The sequence below is a fragment of the Populus alba genome, chromosome 5 (assembly GCF_005239225.2).
Source record: "Populus alba chromosome 5, ASM523922v2, whole genome shotgun sequence".
Lineage (NCBI taxonomy): Eukaryota > Viridiplantae > Streptophyta > Magnoliopsida > Malpighiales > Salicaceae > Populus > Populus alba.
The window spans coordinates 14,367,540-14,381,739 of NC_133288.1; the positions used below are offsets into that span (position 1 = coordinate 14,367,540).

The 14,200-nt window shown below is 32.6% G+C and overlaps 2 protein-coding genes across 2 annotated transcripts; both read left to right on the forward strand.

The window, feature by feature from the left end:
• Positions 1-1,401: 1,401 nt before the first annotated feature.
• On the forward strand, positions 1,402-3,552 carry LOC118036702 (14-3-3-like protein B). Its single transcript, XM_035042493.2, is given in 5 exon segments — positions 1,402-1,751; positions 1,753-1,986; positions 2,317-2,439; positions 3,048-3,164; positions 3,294-3,552. Coding segments are annotated over 5 exon segments (765 nt in total). The 5' UTR covers positions 1,402-1,481; the 3' UTR covers positions 3,315-3,552.
• Positions 3,553-10,327: 6,775 nt separating this feature from the next.
• Positions 10,328-13,019, forward strand: LOC118036700 (cyclin-D3-1). Its single transcript, XM_035042492.2, has 6 exons — positions 10,328-10,874; positions 11,406-11,489; positions 11,620-11,718; positions 11,793-11,985; positions 12,121-12,245; positions 12,409-13,019. Exons 1-6 carry the CDS (start codon positions 10,569-10,571, stop codon positions 12,631-12,633), a joined length of 1,032 nt encoding a protein of 343 aa, XP_034898383.1. The 5' UTR covers positions 10,328-10,568; the 3' UTR covers positions 12,634-13,019.
• The last annotated feature ends 1,181 nt before the right edge of the window (positions 13,020-14,200 follow it).

The window sequence follows — 14,200 nt, forward strand, 5'->3', positions numbered from 1 at the left end:
AATCTTCATACTCTACTATATATATATCCTTTTAGAATATTCTTGTATTTTCTCTCTCTAAAAAAGATACTTATTGAAGTATCAGAGAGTCCTCTTCTTCAAATGAGATTTTTACAGGTACTAGCTATAAACCACATTGGTCTACTAAACATCAAATATGAGCTATCAACTACCTTGGCTAAGGAGAATTAATGAGATTGCTATGATCAATTGAATAACCGATTATCCAACCCGAGAACCCTATTAATAGGCTAGTTAGATTTTTGGGACTTTATCACAAAGATGAATCTCTTCCTTGCTTAAATAACCTTGCGACTGACTTTTGTATCCTTAAAAACCAAGGATTGTTCTTATAGCCCTTTCTTTCCAACGTTAATTAAAGAAGTAAATATCCTTGTGAGATTAAATGTAGTTGTCGCCCTTACTAACTCCTAAATTATAATAGTGTTGTTTGTAATTATAATAATAATTATTTAAAAATGTTTTTTTAATATATCAAATTAATATATTTTTAATTTTTAAAATTTATTTCTAAATATTAACATATGCAAAAATAATTCCAAAACATACAAAAAAATTTATTTTGAGAAAAAAATGTAGATTTTTAAAAAGCACAACCACACCGCAATATAAACACTCCCTACATCTAATGATGTCTCCTAAAAGTTTTCAAATACTGATATTATCCTCGTCCCCCCTTTTCACAAAAAAAAAGACAAGAAAGCAAATAATAATACACAATGTCCATAAATATCTACAAAATCCAGCAATTTTTTTATTTTTACAGCACATGTTTTAAGTATTAAAGAAATAACACAATTAAATTTTTTAATAAAATAACATAATTTATACACATTCAATTAAAAAAATACAATTTTATAGCTTGTCATTATATTGAATAACGATATTCATTAAAACATATTAATGAGTAGGGAGAGAGAGAGGGAAAAAAAAAACTTTAGAGACATTAAAATCTTAATTATAATAATATCAATATTATTAAAAAGACTTTAAAGAAATAAATTTAATTATATCAAGAAATGTAATCAACAATAATATAATTGAATTATACTTCATGCTCAAAGGTCAAAGATGATTTACTTATTTTTAGCTATAAATATAATTTGCTTGAGTTTATTCTTGACGATTTTTTTTAATATTGTTAATTTTCATTTCATTAAAATCTTTTGATATTACTTTTTTTTAAAATATCCTTTCTACCATTTTTTTTTTAATTTTTTTTCTTCTAAATGATGCCTATAAAATTGACGTTCCCAACCGCAACATGTCCAAATTATGCTACTCGGCTTTTATTTTTTTTCCTTTTCAATGTACTATTCTTTTAATATTTTTAATTAGTTTTCCTATTTTTTTTTTCAAAAGCCACAAAATCCAAACCAACCAAAGAAAAACCACTCTCCTCTCCTCTCCTAGTCCCACTGAAGCACGATCTCTCTCTCTCTCTCTCTCTCCTGAACAAAATGGTAACCACCACCACTGTCCCAGACAACCTCACTAGAGACCAATATGTGTACCTCGCCAAGCTCGCCGAGCAAGCCGAACGCTACGAGGAGATGGTCCTGTTCATGCAAAAGCTGGTCCTCGGCAACACACCTGGCGGTGAACTCAACGTTGAGGAACGCAACCTCCTCTCTGTCGCTTACAAAAACGTGATCGGCTCACTTCGTGCTGCCTGGAGGATTGTGTCTTCGATTGAGCAAAAGGAGGAAGGCAGAAAGAACGAGGATCATGGTTGTGCTTGTTAAGGAATATAGATCTAAAGTCGAGAGCGAGTTATCTGATGTTTGTGCTAGTATTTTGAGGTTGTTGGACTCGAATCTCATACCATCTGCTACTGCGAGTGAATCCAAGGTCTTTTATTTGAAGATGAAAGGGGATTATCATAGGTATATGGCTGAGTTTAAGGTTGGTGATGAGAGAAAGGCTGCTGCTGAAGATACTATGTTGTCTTACAAGGCTGCTCAGGTATCAGTATTAATAATCTTCGATTTTTTCCCCTGTTCTGTTCTGTTTGTTTTTTGTGGATTATGCTTAATCTAAGATTTATTTTCAAGTGTTTGGATAACTAACTGGGTGGGTTTTTAGCTTTACAGCAAGAAGCTACAATCTCTAGCTTTCAGTTTTTAATGGAGTTGATTGGATTTATAGCGAGTATTGGAGATTTTTGTTTTTCAATTTTTTTTTGGGGGGTTTGGATTAGGGTTGAGTGAATTGAAAGTTTGATTAAAGGAAAAGTAGAATGGAAGTGTTTTTTTGTTTTGATTGATAAACGTTGGACGTGTTGCAATTATGAAGGATATTGCGGCCGCGGATCTTGCACCAACACATCCAATAAGGCTGGGTTTGGCACTGAATTTCTCTGTGTTCTACTACGAGATTCTCAACCAGTCTGACAAAGCCTGCAGCATGGCGAAACAGGTATGCTCGCTTTATTTTCCTACTTTGACAATAATTATGTCTATCTGAGAATAAATTGTTCTCGTATGAGTGGATCGGAGTTACGGGCCTCTTGTTCTTTTTTCTTCTTGTTTCCTTTCCTTTTCCTCTTTTTTTGGTGCCTTCTAAAGTAAGCCAAGAAGTTCTGTTTCTCAGCATTTACTGCTGTGCAAGAGAAATGAAGTGGAATTTCTGATTGGGAAAATGCTCGTATTAGAATCATTGTTTGGATTGCATGGATGAAACATAAATTTAGGACACTCGCGAGCTTTTCAAGTAGTTTCAATTGCTCAAGCTTTATAATGTGCTGTGCACACGTCCTACCGTATTTGCACTCACTTGTGGACAGACACGAAATTTAACAGAAATTCCATTTAGTTCCTCAAGTGTCCCTGACATTTCTTCATCACCTATGCCTGTTTCAGTGTGTGGTTTTAGTAGTACACCAATTATCAGCCATTGTCTTTTTGAAATGACCGAGGTCCTTTTCCCCCTTTGGTGTATGCTCACCAGAGATTGCAACAAGTTGTACAGTCCTTGTATCCATGAATAAATTCTTTTTACTTCTGCCCTGCCACCTCTTTGTGCAGGCATTTGAGGAAGCTATTGCTGAGCTAGACACTTTGGGAGAAGAATCGTACAAGGACAGCACTCTAATTATGCAACTCCTAAGGGATAACCTCACTCTTTGGACATCCGATGTCCAGGTTGGTGTTTCGCTTCCTCTCTGTGTTAGCTTATAGTCAATGATATATCTGCTGGAAGTTATGGTTTTTCTGTATCACTAGAGAACCAGATTGTTTGAGATCTAACCCTGGCTTATTGTTTTACTTCAGGACCAGTTAGATGAGCCATAGAAGGCCTCATAAGCTCGACCGGTCCTAGTCTTAGTCTTCTTCAGGAGGAGGTGGGCTTTGAATGTCATCCATTTTCTCTGATTGCAAAGTGTGTTAATTTAAGAGAATCGGGCATCACCCATTTGACATGATGGTTTCTTATTTAGACTATTTTTAACTTGCTTCTGAATTTCAGGTGGTTGGAAAGGGTAGCATTTGATTTGGGTATATTTTAATTATGTAGCTTTTGTTTTTGTCATTATAGGCCCGTATGTTTTTGTCTTTGAAACTGTGTTTGAGTTTGTTTTAAAAGTGTTTTTCATTAAAATTTTAATTTGTTTTTGCTTTAATTTAAATTTTTAATGTTTTTGAATTGTTTGATGTGTTGATATTGAAAAATAAATTTTGTTTAAAAAAATAATTTAATGTATTTCTAAAAAAAAAAATATTTTGAAAAATATAATTTTTACTATTTTTTCCAACACCTCCAATATCTTCGCAAGGAAATGTGTAGAGTTAGTGCACTATGCCCACTCTTCTGAGAAATATACCCTCTCTTCAATCTCTTCAACAACACAAAATACTGATGCAAAGAGGCACTGCTGTTCCTGCAACAGCTTTCCTTTCAACACTAGCTTTGCTGTTTCGTTCAGCTGCTGTATGGATCTTGCTTGCATGGTTTTTGTCAAGAATGTCATCAAAATAGCCAGAAAAGGTATGTGATTTATGATCTGAAACAATCATGTTATTCCCAAACCCAGACCTACGGAAAAGCTTCTTGTTTGAAGTTCAGACCTGAAAGGGTGGAAAACCGCTGCTGGCAATGAAGAACTTTTTATGAACATACCCGTAGAATCACCGAACCTGACTTCATTATATAACCCTACACCTCTTATATCCATTAGGCTCAGCGTAAAGTGCACTTGACTCCTATTGCCAAAGGTTGGCCTTTGGACATAATCACACCACCTGGGAGACTGCCTTCAGACAGGTGGTTTTCTTAATTTATTAAGGTGGTTTTTAAAGTAATTTTTTTAATTAAAAAATATATAAAATATTTATTATTATTAATTTATTTTTAATATTAGCTTATTAAGCGCAATCACCAAATACTGCATTGCTTTGATTAAAATCAATGAAATAATTATCTGGTTATGTAACAAATAGTCAAAAATGTTTCTAAAAAAAAAATAAAACCAGGAGTTATAGCATATTGAGATATTTTTAAACAAAGCACAAGCATTTTTATCAACCATCAGATACACTAAAAGGACCCTAGGCGGCATCCAAAATCCTCTCTCAACAACAAAAAGAAAGGATATAATAATATTTTAAAATAATATATATTTTACCTTCATCAAAACAAATAAAAAAAATATATTCAAGACTTTCCAAACACACCTATCATGATACTGGCAAAATCAGAAATGACCAAATTCTAGCAGATTGCAAATAATTTTCCTACACGGGGGCCCAGCCAATTGATGTGCACCACTCATGGTTTGCTCACGGCCAGGGGGGCTGAAATAGCGGAAGAGAAAAAACTTCATTTGACAAGCAAGCACCATCCATAAAGCGCACACTGAACACGGAACCATCGAGATATAAAACAACAGGTCCCCACTAATATTCCGAGTCAGTCCCTGGTGCAGTCTTTGAGCCGTTTTAAGTACGGAATGCTGCCAGCAGTTAGGTAAAGGAGAATAAAACGCAGAGCAAATCTCACAATACACTTGTTCTACTTTTGCTTCATTGTTTTTTATCCGCCTTCCTAACACTCTGTTCTTCTCGGCCTTGAGAAAAACGCGAGCATACGGGATCACTAACAGGTTCGAGTAATGAAGATGTTGCGACCTTCTGTGCACTCATTACAATGAATGCCACCGTCCTCCATGTGTTTTCTTCACATCTTTAGCTTGCAACGGGGATTTTCTATTGAAGCTTTATGCTCGCTCCTATTCATGGTTTGCTTTGACATGCTCTGTTAGTAGAGGTGATCACGGTTCGGTTCGTTTAAACTCATAAAATCAACCGAACCGCCGAATTACAGTATTGTTGCAAAAAAATGAACCGAACCTGACTGAAAAACCAGTTCAACCGAACTGTCCGGTTTCGGTTTTAAACTTCGGTTTTTAAAGGAAAAAACCGGGAAACCTAATCCCATGGTTCTTTTGGTTTGATTTAAAATTGGCTTACGGTTTGGAAGATTTAGCATGGCTAAGCTTTAAAATTGGCTTACGTTTTCAGCTTTTAAAATAAATGTTAAGCTATTCACATGGCTAAGTTTTAATATGAATTTACTACTTTCAATAATAAATGAAAATCTAGACATGAATTAAGACAGTAATTAAAATCCTACAGAGATGCAAACTTTTAATATACTTCTCAAAGCGCTAAATCAATGCAATATACAAAATGCATGATCAAATTTTAAAACCTCAAATTAAAAGTCTGTTCGCACTAGAAAAATACAAGCAAAATACATTAGCAACCAACAATAAATTAAAACCTAAACAAATCCTAGCATAATTTGAAACTTTGAAGAAAAATTCCAGCAACACCAATTCCAAATCCAGCAACATCCAAAATTCCAGCAACACTAACATCCAGAAATTCAAACACCAGCCAGCACAGCATCCAAAATTTCCAGCAACACCAGCACCAACATTCAAAAATTTATCATCGGTCAAAAAATCAGTTAACTTCCAAATCCAAAATCATTCAACAGCACAAAAACAAAAATCTAATCTAGAATGAATAATTAATACAACAAGTTAATTGCTAAGCATGAAACACATTAATAGTTAACATTACAGAATGAAAGTACTAGGAATATAAGGGGAAAAACCTAAAAGCCAATTTCCTTTTCGTTTTTCTTTTCTAAACCTTATACTATTCTTTCCACTTTCCAAATAAATAAGGTGGTCATCAAATTCCCCCAGAAAATATTCATAATATGCTAAGATTTTCAAGGAATAACCATAGAAAGTGGTTACGATTTTCAAATATTACTAGAATTTGTGTAAATTAATGTGAAATATGCACTCTTGTTATGCCAGTACTGAGATTATCGTGGCTAGAAGGCTTAACAAAGCAAAATATCAACAGATTCAAAACAATCAAAATAAACCGATACATATTAAAGTTAACAACACTTAACAAAGCAATCAAGAACTCAATATCAACAGATTAAAAAAAAATCAACAGAAAGAAGAAAAGGGCCGGGGAAAGAGGGGCAAACCTGAAGAAATATGTAAAAACCCTAGCTGCAAAAGGATAGAAAAAGAAGAAGTAGAGGTCAGAGATCTCGAATGGAACAAATGTTACAATACAACTTACAAGCACACGAAGCCCATAATTAATACATGGATAAACATTAAACTTTACCTCTTTGACTCTTTCTGCTGCAAGTGAAGAGAGACGTCGAGGGGTTTTATTCGAGTTTTTTTTCGACTTCGAGTATACTAGATGAGTAGATTGATGCGGAGATGAGGGTTATTTACTTGTTGATCGGCTAGAGAAGATAAATATACAGGGGGCAAGAGGTAGAGATGAAGAAAATTGAAAGGGAAAGTAGGAAGGAGAGAAGACTTTGGTCTAGTGTTGGCGGCGGCTTAGAAGTAAAGTGTAATGTGATTTAGGTTTAGGTTTACTGTGCTATTTATACCAGGTTGTTTTTAAATGTATTTTATGGGTGACCGGTTCGGTTCACCGGTTTTGTTGGTAAAACCGAAACCGAACCGAACCGGAAAGATTTCTGGTTTTAGTAATCGGTTTAATCGATTTAACATCTCGGTTCGGTTTTCTCGGTTAATTTATCATCGGTTTTTTCGGTTATTCGGTTTTTTTGAACACCCCTATCTGTTAGTGCTTCCACCAAGGATTGCCTGGTCGTGATTGTCAACAGTTCCTCAGCATCTGACTGGATCTACGCCCCAAAAATGCAGCAGCTTTAAACGATCATAAGGTCTTGAATGCCCAAAAGACCACACGAGCTATCTAGACGGCACACGAGTTAGAAGGGTGCATATACTATATTCTTCACGGGGGAAACTGGTTTATACCTCTCCCTGCCACCGATACACTGATTCAATACCTATATCCACAAGAAATATTGGTTTCTTAAGCAATTACTTTCATAAAGAAGCTATAAATCATCAAATTTGCAAAATGCAAGGAGATGTGATGCATGAGAGAGATAAAGCATGACTCAACATATAGCCATGGAATTCCTGGAAACTATATATTTAATGAATTTTTTTGAAACGCCATGATCTACGGTGAGGTGAGTTGCCACGTAGAATAATTAAAGCAAAAGAACTTAAGAGAGAGGACTATTTAAGGATATGTGTACGTGCAAATCAATATGCACAAATTCAAGTAAGGGGTTAGTTTTAAAGAATTACATCACTTATATAGTATTTTTTTTTTTGAAAAGTTATCTTTACTAATATTTTTTTAAAATTTATTGTTTATTGCCATTAATTATCCTAATGTTTTAGTTTATTATATATATATATATATATATATATATATATATATATATATAATGGGAAAAAAAAAGTGTCGGTCCGAGTCGTTTGGATTACACCCTTAACAAAAAAACTTGATATCAGTCCTAAACAAAAAATTAAAAAAAAAAAAGAAACTAAAATTCTAAAAAAAAAAAAAACATTTCTAAGCTAACTCCAAGAGTTCTTAAATTTTGTTTCTAAGACCCGATTACTTCAAGCATTGCCAAGGTAACTTGTAAACAGGCTTGCCAAAGATGTTATTTATACTAGCAGAAAGCAAAAACAAATCATTCAACTTCCACTAAAGTCGAGCCCCAGACATCATATTAAAATTCAAACAACTTTAAAATCTTTTCTCTTGATTGTAGGAAATAATATCTTACGAATCAATACGCCATCTTAACTCAATTCTCAATTAAAGCCCGTCATCTTAGCAACACTCTTTAACTCTATTGTGCAGTTTATTTTGGATTATGAGAGAATTAATTACAGCTACAATATTATTAGGTATTTGGATCATCAGATTGTCTGAGGATTTGGAGATATACGAGGAAAACACTGTCAAACTTGTAATACATATTACACAGGAAGCGAAAAAGTTATCATTGGAAAATGAAAAATATACCCAACTTTAGTTTCCACATGGGTGTTAAAAAAAACCCTACTCTTATGTAATATTTGTATTTATTTGATCAGATTTTATCTATCAAAGTTAAATAATATAGATATTATATATAATAGTGAATCAAAAAATCTAAAAAAATAAATATTATAAGTTTATTGAAATTTTTAAAATCAAATTAACCCGACCTAACTTATATGCCATGTACTCCCTTTGTTTTTATATTTAGTACTTTATAGATTCAATATTCATTTTATTTAAAAATATTTTGTTTCAAAGTTCTTAATTATTCAACCCACTTGAATTTTAAAAAATATATTAAATAAATTAGATTTATATTTTATAAAATATCAAAAATTAAATTAATATAATTATAAATTCAAACATTACCTATTTATATCTATGAAAATCTTTAAATTCCATTTAGCTATTAGTTATTGTGGTAATGATTATTTTTTAAAGTGTTATTTAATTATAAATTTATTAAAATAATATACATTTTTAACAATTTTAATATTATTTTTATATACAAATATCAAAATAATTTAAAAATATTAAAAAAAATAATTTTTCTCTTAAAAAATTAAAATTTTGACAAAGTTGCCAAACATTACCTTACTCTCCCGTGCTAGTTTGTAAAGAACTGTCCTTGCACAGACAATAAATCCCTACAAAATCTTGTAAATGTCCTTGTATTGAGTTCTGTTTTGCTATTCCTATCCCATTCCATTTCTCTCTCTGTGATCCCTGTGCCTATATTATCCCCTCTCCTGCTCTCTCTATCTGCCTTTTACCCTAAAAAGAGGCACACATTCCCCCCTTCATAAACCCCTGCTCGGAGTAGCAGTCTTTTCAGCCCCCAACTGAGTGAGAGAGTGATAAGCAGATGGACACTTCGGGTGTGTTTGGTATTGCGGTAGCTGTTGTGGTTGTGGTTTGAAAAAAGTTGTTTTATAAAAAGTACTTTTAATTGAGGTTGGTTTGAAAAAATAGTGTTTGGTTAAAACTGTGGTTAAAATTGAGGTTGAGTAAAAAAGTAGTTAATGTGTGGTTAATAATGCTTTTGAAATTGAGGTTATAAAATAATTTTAAAAATTATTATTAATATTGATGGTTTTTAATTTAAATATTATAGATTTAATTATTGTTATTACATTATGAAATAAATAATATTTTATATAAAATATTATTTATTATTCAATTAAACTATCTACAATTCCACTATGTATGAAATACATTTGACAAGGACTATAGTTTTTTTGTTTTTTAAGCACGTAACAATATCAGGTAAAATATAATCAGAAAAAAAAAATTGAAATTGCGATTAAATTCTGCAAATGTTACGTCATCAAGCGATCTTTGTCTAATTTATATAGTGTCATTGAATAATATTAAACACTAGTTTTTTGAATAAAACACAATTAAAAAATAAAACATAATTTTTATTTTTTATTTTACTCAGTCGGACATGGTTCAATGCATTTTGATCTTGGACCGGTTTGGCCGAAATTGGTCGGACCGGAACAATGTAGCTGGCTACACTGTTCATGTAAACAGTGTAGCATGCTACACTGTTCCTTTTAACCATAATAAAAAATATTTACAAGAGTGGTCTTTCATTTCTTTTCTAAGCAAACAGGAGAACGGATTAATTAGCAAGAACAGTGGATAGTCATGCTCCACTGTTCATGCTAATTAATTAGCATGAACAGTGGAGCATGACTATCCAATGTTCATGCTAATTTGCATGAAGTGCGCAGAAAGCAGGATTCATCTGCTTTTCTTTACCCGGTATTTTAAACGCAAAAACAGTGTGGGACCCATGAATAGTAAGTTGCTTTTTATATTTACCAAACAGGTTGCATCTGCGTTTTGTTTAAAACGCAGACGCAACCTCGTTAGCAAACGCCCACTTCATCTATAGAGGTTTCGAATGTTTGTTCTTTGGTAAAACACCAGTCTTTGTTCTTCCATTCTTTGATCCAAAAATCACTTCTTTCTTCTAAAACACATCTAAAATCTATGTACACACACAAAAATCTGCGTTGATTCCCCCCGTATGCTGTTTAATGAACTTTAATGCCTAGATGCACAACTCAGAAGATAGAAGAGTGAGTTTTTGGAGAGGTAGCATTAAATATGGCACCAAGTTTTGATTGTACAGTTTCAAGCCTTCTATGTGCTGAAGATAATAATAGTATTTTTGATGATAACGATCGCTACGATGCTACCGTGGAGGAGTTTGAGGCCACGTGGCATCACGGGAATCATCAAATCCAGAATCAAAATAGTGGTTGGTGGTTGCCAATGCAGAGTGAAGAGTGTTTGGTTTTGATGGTTGAAAAGGAGTGTCAGCATTTGCCTAGTGGTGATTACTTGAAGAGACTGAGAAATGGGGACTTGGACTTGGGGGCTAGAAAAGAGGCTGTTGATTGGATTGCAAAGGTTGGTTCTTTTCTCTTTCTTTTTATTTTTTCGCTGCAGTTTGATGTTATATTAGATGTTCTTAAATGATGATTTTGCTTGATTGGTTTCTCGAATATGAGATTTGGTTCTCTAAAAGGGGGCTTTGTTTTTCAGTGCGAGTGTATGGGACTTCTTTTCAATTTTTGGATTGGTATATTTTCCATTCACTGGGGATGGATTTGCATTTTCTACATATTTTGATTAATGTAAAGCCTTTTGTTCTAGTGTTGTGTGACCGCTCTTTGATATCGGTGTCGTACGTGACTTTGAGGTGTTTGATGAAATGGGTTGTTGCGGTTTTGTTCTTTTTGTTTATGTTCTTTTTCTCTATTTTTCCTCGAAGATTTTTTTGTGCATTTGTTTTTGTCTTCCCTTCCCTGTTCCTTTCCTTTGATCAGCTTCGCACGAGTGCTGTTTATTGTTTATGAGGTGGTAGTTTCTTTTCTGTTACTCGATTCCACAATTGAGCTTTTGTTGATGGTCAATACTAATGGCCTTGTTGCTCAACAGGTTCATGCCCACTTTGGTTTTGGACCGCTTTCGTATTTATCGGTAAACTACTTGGATAGGTTTCTGTCTGCCTATGAATTACCTGTAAGTTGAAACCAACCAATGATGGCGTTATTGTTTGGCATCTCTCTTACAATCTTTAACGTTTAATGGTTTATTGACCTAATTCCATTCTGGTCGCATTAAATTTAATCTTGCTGTATGTGATCTGCAGAAGGGTAACGCTTGGATGATGCAGTTACTGGGTGTGGCTTGTTTATCTCTTGCGGCCAAAATGGAGGAGACTGAAGTTCCACTGTCTCTAGATCTACAGGTCTTTAATCAGAATTTCTGTTTGTATCACCCGTTAAGTTCATATACTAAATTTTAAGGATTCTGATATAATAGGTGGGTGAATCAAGTTTTGTATTTGAAGAGAGAACTATACAAAGGATGGAGCTTCTTGTACTGAGCACATTGGATTGGAGGATGCATGCAATTACTCCTTTCACCTTCATAGACTATAAGATCAATAATGATCAAACCCCACCTAGGTCTTTCATCTTACAATCAATCCATCTCATACTGAGCACAATTAAAGGTCCATTTCTCTCTCTCTCATGCACCCGTTGGCAATGTACTATCCACAATAATTTCTCCCCGAAGTTGAACAGTTATGATGAAGATATTTGAGAGATGGTGTCTGATGTTTTTGGTGGGTGGGAATTTAATGCAGGGATTTACTTCATGGAATTTAGGCCTTCTGAGATTGCAGCAGCAGTGTCAATAGCTGTTGTGGGGGAAACCAAAACGGTGGACGTTGAGCAAGCAATTTCTGTACTTGCTCAACCTGTACAAAAGGTAAAGATGGTGCCTTGAGGTCCAAACCCAGTAAAGGGACATAAATGATGGCTCTTTTTTGGTTATATCATTTTGGATTTGATTACTGACCATGTGTAATCAACTGAGACGTCCATTAAATTATCCAGTGATTACGTTCTGATCGTTATATATATATTTGCAGGAGAGAGTGCTCAAGTGTTTTCAACTGATTCATGATTTGTCATTGGTTGGTGAATCTGTCAAGGGCCCAAGTGCCTCACTCCTATCAGCGCCCCAGAGTCCCATTGGGGTATTGGATGCTGCTGCTTGCTTGAGCTATAACAGTGATGTTGGGCCATGTGCAAATTCTTCACACAATACCCCGGATGCTAAGAGGAGGAAGCCAGCCAAACCTTGCGAAGTGTAGTTACAAAAAGAAAGAGTTTTGGTGTGACTATGATGAAGGTGTTTCCAAAGGAAATACACCCCGAAAACCAACTAGAGGATGGCAGAAAAGGAGGGTAAAGAGCAAGTTAAAAGAAGAAGAAGAGAGTTTTATGATTAGAGTTCAACAAGTTGGGTCATGATTAAAGGGTCAAAATGTTCATGCACTTGGCGTGAAAAGGACAGTCACTGCTGTTAAATATTTGACTTCTTAACAGCTACAGACAAGGTCTAGAGAGAAGGAATTTTTATTTCTTTCAAAAAAGGGTTTTTTGGTCAGATTCAGTTTGCCCTAGTAATGGGTTCTTCGGTGAAAAAGAAATTCTCAGTAAAAGAAAGAAAGAAAACAGAAAAAAGGTAATTGAATGAGATATACTAGTTATTTGCTCCGTGTTAAACGGGTTGAATAATTTTTATATATGTATATAAAAAAATAAATATTCAAACTTTTCAAGAATGTGTTTTTATTCTAATTATAAATCAAGTGTATTTAATTAAATACATAGAAAACTATGGATCAATAAATACAAAAAAATAAAATATAAAATGTTAAATGTGTTTATTTAATTTGTCTTGTTGAATATATTTTTTAACGCAAAAAAAATTAATATATAAATGTTATTAATATGTTTTTTGACATGTAAAAAAATTAATAATTATATATAATAAATTATAATAAAGATTAAATGTATTAATAAAAGCTTATAAGTTTTCAAGTTAATTTTTAAAGTAACAAAATATTATTGTAATTGTTATAATGAAACATTAATTTTTTAGTTTTTGTATAATAATTTTTTTTTAAAAAAAATGAATAAAAAAAAGATACAAAATAATAAAGATAAGATTAAAAAATAGTATAAAAAGGTTAAGTGTAGAGTAATAAATATTTAAAGTGTAAAAAGTAAAAAATAATATTTTTTTTCAAAAAAATTATAAAGAAAAAACAAAAAATATTACAAATAAAAAAAATGATGATAAATAAATTAATTTTAAAATTATATATATAAAAAAATCAAGTATAAAAAGAAGAATATGACAAATTTGTTTTCTAAAATGAAAAAAAACTATAATTTTACCACTACTAGTAAAAGGAATAACAAAATCTATAATTTTATCATTTTTACAAAAAAACTTTATTTTTTTTTAGGATATGTATAATTTACAGGAAATTCAACTAGAAGTTATTTTTCAATTTGTTTAATTATTTTCCTTTTTTATATATATATATATATATTGAGAATGGAAAGAAAATGAAATATTATGTAAAAAACAATTATATGAACTGATTGAAAGTATACAAAATGTTTTGTTAGATGTAAGATAAAATATTGATTTATTTTGTTGTCTCTTAGATTATTTTACTATTATCTTTGAAGTATGAATTGATAGGCTATACCCTTGATTCACCATATGTTTGGGTCAAACCTTGAGTTACAATGATTTTGATAATAATAATAATAATAAAAAAGCAATCACCACCCGCAATATACTTTTGGAATACAATATAGTAATGGTTGCAAAAGGACTATACATTGTGTTGAATATATTTT